At 53.1% G+C, this 12,800-nt stretch overlaps 1 protein-coding gene across 1 annotated transcript; it reads right to left on the reverse strand.

The window, feature by feature from the left end:
* Positions 1–9,066: 9,066 nt before the first annotated feature.
* On the reverse strand, positions 9,067–12,072 carry ELFN2 (extracellular leucine rich repeat and fibronectin type III domain containing 2). The gene has a single exon (XM_069082186.1). The coding sequence runs from the start codon at positions 11,524–11,526 to the stop codon at positions 9,109–9,111; it is 2,418 nt and encodes an 805-aa protein (XP_068938287.1). The 5' UTR covers positions 11,527–12,072; the 3' UTR covers positions 9,067–9,108.
* Between the last annotated feature and the right edge of the window lie 728 nt (positions 12,073–12,800).

Below are 12,800 nucleotides of genomic sequence, written 5' to 3' on the forward strand. Positions count from 1 at the left end.
TGAGGACTCTGCCCACTCCACGCTGCATGTGCTGCTCTGCCAGGTTTCACCTACGTGGAACAAGATGTCCCCTGCCACCTTCCCTTTAGATTGTAAACTCCCTGAGGGCAGAGACTGTCTTTTCATTAACCATATCCCTAACACTTAGTACAGTACCTGGAACATGTTGTTCAATCATCTTCAGTCTTGCCTGACTCTCCATGACCCCATTGGGGATTTTCTTGGCCAAGATACAGGAGTGATTTAACATTTCCTTCTCCAACTCATTTCATAGATGAAAAAAACGGAGGCAAACAGGGTGAAGTGACTTGCCCAGGGTCACACAGCTAGTAAGCATCTGAGGTTTTTCCTGGCTCCAGGCCTGGAGCTCTAACCATTGTGTAACCTAGCTGCCCATGACATTTCAACATCGTGTTTTAAAGTTTATAAGGAAATTTTTACAGATGTGGTTTCCTGTGATCTTCACAACAGTCCTGTGAAGATGGCACTCAGATACTTAAGGAGATTTCATCCATGTGGGCACTCCTTCCAGTGATCTGCAAATTGCAGCCCATCTATACCCTCCCTATCCCATGTTACTCTGTTCATGTCCCCCTCCCATGGGTCAGCCAGAAAGCATCCTCTGTGCTGGGGGCTTTCCCATCTTTCCAGGCATGAACAGATTATTGGCAGTTCTCATGAGTTACCCCTCCCTCCCACTACAGGACCAGCTCATCTTTCTAAATCACCCATTTCTCTGATGCTATTCTTTCCTAACACTAAGCCTGAATGCATGCCTGGACAATGTTCACTTTCAGTTCTTCAGAGACAGTCTCAATGCCACCCAACAAACCCAGAAAGAATATTGGTATGGGAAAGATGGGCCTTTGTTTCAGAGAGAAGTTTGGGGGCATGCAAAGAGCTAGGCAGTTTCCCAAAATCTCCCCAGGCCACTGTTCTCCTGTTCAGTTGTGGGCCCAACTCACTGCTCATTTGTAGTGTCTGTCCAATTTATATTATATATAATGTGTCTTATATATAAGTATATACATATATATAGTCCTATATAGAGAACTATATACATATATACATGTGTATATGTAGATGGAGAGAAAGAGACAGACAGACAGAGAGAGAGAGAGGAGAGAGAGAGAGAGAGAGAGAGAGAGAGAGAGAGAGAGAGAGAGAGGCCAGCTCCATGGGTTTTCCATTCAACTCCTTATCATAGGAATATCTAAGGACTAAAGCTGTAATTTTATTAATAAAAGGAGCTCCTAGGAAGGGAAACACCCTCCACCAATGCAGATTGACACCTTCTCTGCAACATATAGTCATAGAGTTGCCTAAGTACTAAGAGTTTAAGTGACTTGTCAAGGGCCATATCTCTAGTATTCCAGACTTCCTCTCATCCATTTGGTCTTCTCCAGGTGGATAGTCAGTCCAAACACTGAGTGGTTATGAATCTCAATCAGGAGATAGATATAATGTCACCACCACCACTACCCTGCCCCCCCCCACACACACACACACACTTCTTTTTTTACTAGACCTGTGGTTTACTAGACTTGTGAAGGACCAAAACAATGCAGTACCTGCCCTGCAATTTTGAGTGGTAAAGAGTTGCCTAGAGGTACTAGGGGTAAAAGGGACTTGCCCAGTGTGAGAGGCAGGGCTTAGACCCAGCTAAGACTTCTTGCTTCAGGAGACCAGCAAGTATTCAGATCACATAATTAGCAAGTGAATGAGGCTGGATTCAAACCCAGGTCTCTCCTGCCTCTACACTGTCCTCCCATCTCCTTTAGAGCTACCTCTAAAGTAAAGTAGGGGGCATGTGTTGCTTTCAAGAGGCATCAAAGTCCAGTGGCAAGGTCAAGATAAGTGGTGATGGCCCAGTTTTCAGTGGGTGCCTTCAGCCTTTCTAAATTAAGGTCCTCCCCACTTTAGGCTTCAGTTTGTCTGCAGCAGCACCCATAAGGGCAATTTCAGAGAGATGCTACTCTCCTCGCTGCTGCATCTCCTTTTGCGCCGTATTAGTGGTCACCTTCATCCCCAAAGGCATCCTGGCCTTCCTCAAACTTGCCTCCAACCAGTCCTGGCCCACTTCTCCCTAGCTCTCCTCCCCTTCAGTTAATGCCCCTCCTGCTCTTGTCTCAACCCTAGTTCTATCCCTTCTCCCCTCCCTGCCCCCAACATCTACTCTATTACCTGACTTTCTCCTCGAAGACGCCAACCATGCCCATGGGCCCCATCTGAGGTGCTCAGCCATTCCGGGAAGAAACCCCTCAAGGAAAGAGAAGGAGAGGGAGGGAGGAATGGGAAAGACCAGGAAGGACTGAAGAGGCCTGAGGAGGAAGAGGAAGATGGATGGGGGAAGGAGCAGGAAAAGGAACAGAGGAGGGCACACAAAGATACTAGAAGTCATCTGGGTTCATTTTTAAATAAGAAATTTATTGCAAATATAGAAATTGATTTTCTCCATACAGGAATCTTGGATTTGAGGAAAACGATTTCGTGCCATTCAGTTAAAATAGGAAAAGGAAAAAAAAAAAAGGTGGGGTGAGAGAAAATAAATCAACAAATGGACAAACCCAGAAGAAAGAAAACAAGAAAAAACAAGTTCCCCCCCCCCCAAGGAGGGGGAAGGTTCGTACATGACCAGGAGTCACAGGATCTTCACTGGGGAGGGGGCCCACCAGCCCCAGAGGACCCAAACTGGGGCATCAATCCAGGCCACTGCCTCCCTGGCCCTCACCCCCTGGGCATCTACATTCTGGGGATGGGAGTGGGCAGGACCACCCTGGCCTTGCATTATGACTCCTCTCCTCTGCCCCAACCCTGTGCTTGTTGGGGGGAGAGGTAAGGGAAGAGGAGGCCAGCCCTCACCCCATTCTACCCATTGCCTCCCATCTCCATCCCTCCCACCAGGGATCAGGCTAAGAAGCTGGGCTGAAGACTGGAGCTTGGGGGAAAGACAAGGATATAGGCTAAATGAGGGTGGAATGTGCAGTTGTGTGTCTGTGTGTTTAGGGGGTGGGAGGGGATCGGTAATGTAAAAACCACCCCCCCTCCAGGCAGGAGGGGGAGTGGAAGCATTGTCTAGGGGCTAGAGGAAGGGGTCAGAGTTGGCAGAGGGGAGCCAAGGTGAGAGACACTGGGAAGGAGTCTTGGCTGATGGCTTCCAGAAGGGGGACAGCTAAGGAAGTCAGAGAGAAGTCAGAGCTAGAGTGGGGAGCCTGAGCTGGGAGGCTGGGTAGGGCGGAATCCCTTCTTCTCTCCCAGGCCCTAGGCTCCTCAGCTGTAAAAAGGAGAGCATTGGACCAACACATCTAGCCCTAAATCTCTGGAGTTTCAGAAAATTATTTTTTCCCTCAAGCCTCAGGTTTCCTTTTGCCTTCTCCAGAAAAACCACTCCCTCCAACAGACATGCTAGAGGAAACCCCAGCCCTGGGATAAGGAAGGCAGCTGGGTCCCATGGAGACCCCAAGGAAGCTCACACTCCCCTCCTAAGCCCAGAGCTATGCACATTTGTTCAAAAGGGATGAACCCCAAGCCTTCACCATGAAGTCTCATCACTCTACCTCTCCACATAGGATAGGGGTTCCCCCATCTTACTGAACCCCATCCATAGCAGCCTAGATAAGGCACAGGGAGAGCTGGTAGTCCGGAGGCTCATGGGCAATTACAGCAGGAAGTGGGCTTCAGAGATGATCTAGGCCTCTCCCTTTACAGATGGGAAGACTAAGGTCCAGAGAGGAGGAAGCTGAGGAGTGAAGAGAATACACAGAGAGGGGCAGGGAACAGGGAGTGTCTTTCACGGGACATCTCTAAGCAAAAACAAGTCCCTCCCCAGCCAGCAGTAAACCAAGGTGGTATCAAAGGATTTCAGACTGGAAGGGATCTACCAGAAAGAGGGAAAATGACTTGCCAAGGTCATACAGGTGGTAAACAGAGACAGAATTCCAGCCCAGGACTTCTGACTACAGGTCAAATGCTGTGTGGCTTAGCCCATATTGCCTCTACTCTTGGCCTCTCCCAGGAAGGCTAGATAGTCCCAGATCTAGAAGTGAGAGACCTCAGAAGCTATATTGTCCAAACCTCCTTTTTGAGAAGAGCCTGACTGCCTGCAGCCACATAGGCAGTAATCATCAGAGGTCCTCAGAAGCCGGAGTCAGGTGTCCTTCTACTGTACCTTGCTATTTCCCTAGTTATACTCACACCTGTTCTTTTTACATCCCCAGAAGCCCCTTGTCTCAGCCTCTCAGAGTTCGAGTTATTGGAGACTGGCCCCAGTAGATCCCTCTTCAAACACACCTGAATGAGGAAGTCAAGGGAATGAGTTCCTTTTGACAAAGGGCAGACTCCTGATCACTGGCCTCACTTCCCCTGTCTCCCAATCCCACCCTTGTCCTCCTGACTCTTCTCTTCGTAATCCAAAACCAACTTGCCCTCGCCTCCCTCTCCAAGAAAATCAGAAGCTGGAAGTCCTTTTCCAAAACTATATATTTAGGGCTGGAAGTAGCCATATATCAGCTAGTCAAAGGAAAGAACCCTGAATTGAGCAGTCTGAGGACCTGGGTACAAATCTCAGCCCTGCCACTTACTAGTTGTGTGACCTTGGACAAGTCACTTAACCTCTATGGGCCTTGGGTTTCCCAACCTCTACAACAGGAGGTTTGGACTAGGTGATTTCCAGCTGTGAATCCCAATCCAAATCCAGATCCAGGATTCTCTCCTAGACTTGTAAGCTTCCTCCTTCTCCCGAACTGGCCAGGGCTGTATAGTTCCAGCTGGGAAGAAGGCTCCCGAGCTGATTAGCATTGCAAACACAGGGACTGGAGGGGCCCCAGCCAAGATTCCTTGACATAAATTTCCATTTGTCATTCATGAATATTTCACTCCCCGCCTCAGGAGGAATTATCCAGGGCCGGCCAGGACACACACTGATGGCGGCAGGAAGGGACTGCAGTGCAGCTTACATGATCCGGGCCCCACCCACCCCCTGCTTGCTGGGAACCCAGGGAAGTGTTGGTGCCAAGAGGGCAGGGACCCAGAGTTCTTCTTGGGGAACTGAGGGAGAACCAGCTCTGGCTCTTCCCATCTATCATCTCAGGGGAGAAATTGGTTTTAGGCACGGGGCATCTTGAGCCGGAATGGACCTGAGAAATCGCCAAGTCTGACCCCTTCATTTTGCAGCCTATGTAGGCTCATAGCTAGAAGGGAACTCTCAAGTCCAGCTAGTCCAGTCCCCTCATTTTAAAGAAAGGGAAACCAAGGACCAGAACTGTTAAGCAATTTCCCTAAGGTCATATTGGCAATAAATGGAAGAGCCAGGATTTAGACTCAGATTCCTTCCATTGTTACACTCTGCCTAGGGAAACTGTGGTCAGAGGGTAGCAACCTGCCCCTGGTCACCCAGGAAGTCAAGTAGCTGAGGCAGAATTTAAACTTAGGTCTTCCTACTCCAAATCTACCATACCCAACTAACTGCTCTCTCATTCTAACAATGGTCAGCTCCCCAGAGACCATCTTCATCAGGAAAAACTCCTATTCTCAGAGGCATTCTATTTGCCAAATATATATGTTATTCAACAGTGAGGGTCCAACTAGGAGAAGAAAGCTGCCCGCTCCTACACCCCCCAACCAGAAAAGTCATAATGTTTCCATTCAACAAGTGTTTCCACACCTAACCCCTGACAATAGCTCTAAGGACCCACAGGACTTGGGTTCAAATCCCAGCACTACCATTGCTTTACATTTTTGACTCCAGAGTAAGTCCCTTGTCCTCTCTGGCTCTCAGTGTCCTTTCCCTTTAAACTAAAATGAGCCCAGATGTTCTCTAAGATACCTTTTCATTCTAAAGTCCTGGGATCCTAGCACAGTGCCCTGGCATATAGTAGGCGCTTAATAAATGTTTGTTGAATTGACTTGAACTGAATTGAAACCACTTCATGTCCCTTCCCCTGCCTTGAGACAAGCCACAGCCACCCCAGGAATAGTGCCCTGTCTAGGGGTCTCTACTGGTAACCCACATGAAGCAGTCCCTCTCAGCACCTCTGCCTGGACAGCTCCAGCACCTGCAGAAGCTGAGAGAGGGGAGAGGGAGAGCAGGGATTACTTGTGAGACCACTACTGAGGTGGAGAAAGGCAGGGCTGGCCTAGTGGCAGCACCAGGTTTGGGTCCTCTGCAGAGACAGTTCCTTCCCGGGTTTTAAAAGTTGCTCATCAATTCACAATGGAGGGCAGCTGAGAAGGGAGGCAGGGGGCGGGCGGGGAGAAGAGAGGAGAAGAGAGGAGAGGAAAGGAAGCAGGGGGGAATCTCGACAAACGGGCACATTCACAACAGATGTTTGCTCAGAAAAATACAGTAAAGAGCGTCATGCACAAATAGAACAGGAATTCTGTTTCTGACATCAGTGGCTTCTCCCTGACTCAGTTTTCTTGGGTTCTCAAAACAGGCCTGGGGAGGAGGGAGTGGAAAGGAGAGGAAAGGAAGTGGGTTGGGGGGTAAGGGGAGAAGGCAGGCCAGTCTCTCCCTCTCTCTCCCCACCCTACCCCCTCTCTTCCCTTTTCTCTTCCCATCTCCCACTCTGAAAGTCCTTTCTGTGCAAGTCAACCCCCCCCAAAAAAAAACAGTCTGTACTCCAGGATTGGGGGGGGAGGGGGAGACAGTGACTTCCTGTGCCCTCCCTATCTTACTGTGACCCCCCTCCAACAGGGAGAGCATATGAACCCAAGGAAGCATACCCTTTCTGAGGTCCCAGCACCTTCTTGAACACTTGGCTTTCTGGGACACTAACTACCCACAGGTCTCCATGCCCTCAACTCCCCCAGGTCCCTCTGACCCTAAGGATCCAAGGCTATATGACTGGAAGGGAAATGGAAGGATTAGGATCTTTAAATTCAGAGCTGAAAGTGGCCTAATGCCCAGGAAGACCATAATGGCCTAGGGCCAAGGCTGGGGGAGGGAGGAGGAAAGGGAAGGAAGAATGGATCTAATCTTACTTTCTCTGGTCCTGAGACAGAAGGGAGGGAGTTGGAAGTCCATACAGTCAAGGCTTCTGGTCTTACAACCCATTCTCCTGCCTCAAACACACCTAAGAAAACTGGACAGGCAACAGGTAGGAAGAAATTAGGTGACCCCAAATTCCATTGAGGTGCCAAGAACTTAGCCAGAATCTCCCAGGAAGCTTCCTCAGAAACTCTCTTGAGAGACTCTGTCTAGAGCCCTTTTTCTTGCCCCTTTCTTCCTGGCACCACTTCTCTGGGTCAGCCTCATACTTCCATATCCATGCCCTCACTCTGCCTTCTCCTGTAACTCCCACAAGCTTCATCTCTAACCACCTCCTCCCACCCCCACCTACTCCCCAGGGACCATAGCTCTCTCTTTTGCTGGCTGCCTGGAAGGGGGTTGTCATGGTGACCACAGCTGGCCAGAGAGTGGGGATAGAGTCCAGGAGATGGGGGCCAGTCACAGAAACGGTTTGTTTCCCCCACTCACACCCTGGGAGCTGTTTGTGCTTTGTCTGGGTGTCCAATGGAGGGGAGAGGAAAAAGGGGGGGAGAGAGAGAGAGAGACTTGCAGTTCCCATGGAAACCTGGTTCCCCCCACCCCATCTCTACAGGGTAGAAGCAATGAATGTAGCTTAGATTTAAGGATAGAAGATGGGGAGGGGTGAGGGTGGGGGGTAGATACGGAGAGGGGGAATAAACCTCTTTTCCATTCAGAGGCCAGGATCAGATACTGGGTCTTTGACTTGCTTCCTTCTGTCCCAGGTCCTTGGTGCCCCACATCCTTACAGAAGAATGGAAGAGGGGGAGGGAGGCAGGGTCTGGGGGTATACCAGGAGGTGACAAAGAGGGTGGGACATCCACACAGCTCACCATATTTGTGGTTTTCCAGCAGTTGGCCAGTCATTCACACACTCACACATACATCCTATCTCAGGGTGGGGGTAAGGGCAGGAAGCCAGGCTGGGGGGAGGCACAGAAGCATTCAGGAGGCTGGCACAGTGGGGTGGGGGAAGGAGGGGCCACCCCCATCTCCCCAAACCTGGGGGGAGGGACGATGCACCTGAGATACACTGGGAGCCCCTCATTCGCTCCCACCACCCTATCCATTCAGTTCCAGGATCATTCTCTCCCCAACCCACACCCCACTCCCTGCTCATTACCTGGAAGACACTTAGAATTTTCTGACAGGGTCACCACTCCCCATTCCTACATGCTCCCAAGGAGTGAAAGCCATCCCTGCTGGCTTCACTGAAATGAACAGGGCCCTGGAGGATGGGGAAAAGGAGGACCCCTAACAGCTGGGGTCATCATCTCCTCCTTGGATACTGGCCCTGAAATTGGAGCTTGGAAAGGGTACCAGCAGGCAACCCCCTTTCAGGAGAACTTCCCAGGAGCCAAATGAACCAAAGCAACAGGGCTTTGGGGAAGAGGCCTTGAACCAGAGGGATCCCAGGAGATGCAGAGTTCCCTTCTGAGAGATGAAGGAGAAGCTGCAAGTCCTGTATCCCCAAAGTCCTTTGAAGGAGGAAGGTGGAGTTTAAGAGAGGGGGAAACTGACCCAGCCTCCTCTTGAGACTGAAGCGGTCCCCTCCCCCCTGGACTCCCAGCCTCAGCCTCCAAAGTCAAGAACCACAAAGAAGGCCTATGGGCTGTGTTCCTGGTCGTGGCCCTAATCCCCAGACTTTCTTGTCTCTCCTTTGGAACTCTCCCAGACCCTGCATATATCGGGTCACCTCCTGAATTTCCCTTCTTCCCTCAACCTCTCCTTCCGCAGCCCTGAACCTCTCCAACCTTGGGAGAAAAGTCTAGGAGGAATGGGTCCCCCCGCCCCCGGGCAGCACAGTAGAGAACTGGTTACGGTATCCGTTTGTAAACTTTAAAAATTGTGTTTTTTCTGTCCATTTACGTCAGGTTTTTGTTTTTGTTCACAGTCAGGTGGTGGTCAGGTGTGTGCATTGGGTGCGTGCGTGCGGGTGTGTGTGTGTATCCATTCCTTGGCCTCCTCCTACCCCATACCCCACCCCCCAGGCCTCCCGGCCCCCCCAGTCTCGGTGTCCCTCCCCAGCCTGCCCCCTCTCTCCGCCCCCACCTCACCGGGGGCGGGGAGGAAGGAGAGGGTCACAGCTTCTGCTGAGCTGAGACCCCCTTCCAGTAATCCAGGATGTCGTGCAGGTCCTCATCCTTAGCGAACTGGACCTTCTTGCGCAGGGCGTGGCCAGCCGCCATGTACACTTCCTCCCGGTGATGCTTCTTGTAGGGCCGGAAGCGCTCCCAGATCTTGTGGGTACTCTCGGACGAATACTCGGGGCTGGAGGAATAGCCCGAAAAATAGTGTCTGGGGGAGAGTTGAGAGTACGCGGAGTCCCGCTTGGAGCGGGACAGGGGCTTGAGGAAGGACACCCTCTGGCTCAAGGTGTCCGCGCTCTCCTCGTAGTACAAGGCTGGGAAAGAGTGTCGGTGCTCACTGCAGTGGTAGGAAGGCTTCACCTCCAGGTGATGGATGGCGCCGGGAGACACCAAGGGAAGACGGTCCAAGGGGCTGTTGAGTGGGCTGCCCTTCTCAATGTACTTCGAGTCCCCCTTGCCCAGCCCCGGGGGTGCTGGATGATCAGGGACGTCCAGGCTGAAGACCTTGGCACTCTTGATAGAACCACTAGATGAGACGCTGCAGGTCTTCCGGGCCACGGCAGCATCAGCGCTCAACTGTCGCTGCAGGGGATGGTGAGAACTTTCTTTGTAGGGAGGTGAGAGGAAGCTGGGCCGCTCCAGCCCACCGGTGGAGCTGGTCGGGATGGACTGGCACTCAAAAGCCAGCTCCGGATCTGCTCCACCTCCTCCCAGGAAGGAGGCTGTGTCCAGCTTGAGGGCGTCAATGCAGTTATTGATAATCTGGTTGACTTTGTCGACCTCCTTGGCAATGGTGGAGATCTCTGCTGCCGAACCCTGTCCATTGTCCAAGTCTGGCAGGTCATCCTCACCCCGGGTCAGGCCGTCCCCGCCTCCACCACCACCCCCCGTCCGTACCTCCATGTAGTTGCCCTTGGTGGCCACCTTGGGTGTGTCTATGCCAGCCTCCAGGCCCTTGGGCTGTGGCAGCTTCTCCCCGATCATGGAGGGGATGGAGGACATGCGGGAGACAGGGAGGACCGGTGGCTCCCCCAGCTTCTGGGCAGAGTGGACTATGGAGCTGGTGTCCACATCTGAACCGTAGCGCATCTCCAGGATCGTCTTTTTCACGCTGATCGACTTCTGCTTTTCCTCCTGCATGCGCCGCTTGCGCAGGCAATAGTAGACCGCCCCCAGGACGATCACCATGCCAAAGAGGCAGCCCAGGATGGTCATGATATAGTGCGTGGTGGTGGACGTGCTGGGGGGCACGTCCCCCTGGATGGGCTCCCGGGTGGCAAAGGTCAGGCAGGTGTGGTTGAAACGGCGGGAGTTGCGGATGGAGGCCACGCAGAAAGTGTAGTCGGTGTGGACTTTCAGCTTATTGAGGGTGACGATCTCCTTTTTGTTCTTTAGCGTCATGACGTCGGACACGTAGCTGTTGTTATACTGGACCAGAACATAGAGCTTGCTGAAGGGGGACGGAATCGTCACCACCAGCGTGGCTGACGTGAAGGTGACGTAGTGCAGTTTGATGGTGGGGCTGATGGAGGAGTCCGTGGTGGAGGAGGCCGGGGGCTCCACGGAGAGGAAATCCACGGGGTTGAAGCCCGAGTTTTCATCCGGGTCCTTCTGGGAGTCGGTGGTGTACGGAGTGGGGTGGCTGACGGGCCTGGACGGCAGGGTGCCGTCGCGGCACATGGACTGGAAGACGGTGATAGCGTTGCGGCTGTGGTGGGGCCGCGGCACGAGCAGCGGGTAGCCGGCGAACTCCCGCGGAGACTCGCACTGCAGCCGGTCATAGTTCTTGGTCACGTTGTTGAAGACCACGAGCCAGTTGAGGAAGCCGTAGAGGCCGCAGTCGCAGTTGAAGGGATTGCCCGCCAGCTCGCACACCATGAGGCTGCTGAGCCCCACGAAGGTGGTGCTCTCCAGGCGGCTGAGGCGGTTGGAGGACAGGTCGATGCTGATGAGCGCCGGGCACTCGGAGAACGCCGCGGGCGTCACCACCTCGATGAGATTGTGCTGGACGAAGAGAAACTGCAGGCGGCTCATGCCGCGCAGCATGCCCTCCGTCAGATTGCTCAGCTTGTTGTAACCGAGCTGCAGCACCTGGAGGTTGGCCTGGCCCAGGAAAGCGCCGTCCTCGATGTAGGAGATCTCGTTCTTGGTCAGGTTGAGGTCGGTCAGGTTGCCGAAGCGGTTGAGGGAAGAGTAGAGGACCACCTTGAGCTTGTTCTCATTGAGGCGGAGGTCGTGCACCGTGCTGTTGATGTGCTGAGGGATGGTCTCGTAGGGGGGCTGGTTCTGGCTGCAGATGGCCAGCCACACGTAACCCTTGTCGCCCTCGATGAGCCAGCAGTCGGCCCGCACTAGGTCCGGCTGGCAGGCGCAGAGCAGGGCTGCTGCCCACAGGCCCAGGCGCAGCATGGCAGGGGGAGGCCCAGTGGGCAGGAGGGCTGGATCGAGGCAGACCAGGGGCAAGGTGGGGCTCCGGGACGGCAGGGATCTGGGAAGGCCTAGCGGCCGAAAGCCTGGCCCATCATCCCAGTTCTTGCCGGGGCCACCAGCATTTTGAGGGATGCCCCCCCAGTGCTGGGGTGCAAGATGGGGCTCCCGAGCTCTGGTCCACTTTGCCTGCTGTCCAGTTTCGGGGATCCCGGCAGAAAGGGGACCCGCTGTGTACACGTACTGGGGACACCTGGCTCTCCCTGCAGCTCTGAGGAGTGGTCTTTGCTGCAGCACCCCCCAGCTCTGCCCTCTTCCGTTAATCCCTGCCCAGGCAGAGCAGGGTCCTGGGCAGTCTGGAATACGTCTCTGTCCTCTTCTTCCTCTTCCTCTTCCTCCCCCTTGTTCAGGTCTGGGCCTTTCAGAGGCGTCTCAGAGCTTCAGAGCACAGGCAAGGCGGGAAGATGCAAACAGGCAGCTAGACAGAGGCATGGTGAGAGACACACGGAGCCGAAGATCCATCTGTCACCCAGAGCCTGGAAGAGAAGCAGAGAAGACAGAGATGGATCCATGGGAAAAGTCCAGAGGCAAAACTCTGATGGGGGGGGGGGGGAGAGATAGAGGGACAAGCTCTGGGGGAAAAGGGCCAGTGACAACTCAGCTCCAAGGCAAGGTCCCCCTAGCGGTCACCAAAAGGGGGCTTCCTGCTTCAGCAAGGACTCTGGGTCCCTGTTATATAAAGGAAGGACAGCCTAGTGGGTGGAAGAGGAGACAGTAGGAGGGGAAAGAGAGGCAGGAGAGGGAAGGAAGAAATGCTGGGGGGGAGGGGGGTCTAGAACAGTACAGAAAAGGAATTCAGAAATCTCAGCAGAACCCACAAGATCATAGGAAAACAAGCTAGAAGGACCTTACACATCACCTAGGATCTTATAGAATCAAACATTTAGAGCTGAAAGGGACTATTGAAGCCATCCTGTCTGACCCCTTCATTTTACAAGTGAAGAAACTGAGGCTCACCAGGTGAAGTTACTTGTCCAGGGTCACACAGGTACAAAGTGACAGAAATAGAATTGGAACCCAGGTTCTCTAACACTACATCCAGCCCAGTCTAGTCCAGCCCCCTCCGGTTTACAGATGGAGACACTGAAGCCCAGAGTGGTTAAGTGATTTGCCTAAGGTTACACAGGCAGAACGCCAGGATTTAAACCCACGTCCTATGTCTCTAAAGCTTTACAACATCAAACCCACCCCACCCC

Source organism: Petaurus breviceps, unplaced genomic scaffold (genome assembly GCF_028583685.1).
Source record: "Petaurus breviceps papuanus isolate PSGF00001 unplaced genomic scaffold, PetGlider_PUasm1.0 156, whole genome shotgun sequence".
Taxonomy (NCBI): Eukaryota; Metazoa; Chordata; class Mammalia; order Diprotodontia; family Petauridae; genus Petaurus; species Petaurus breviceps.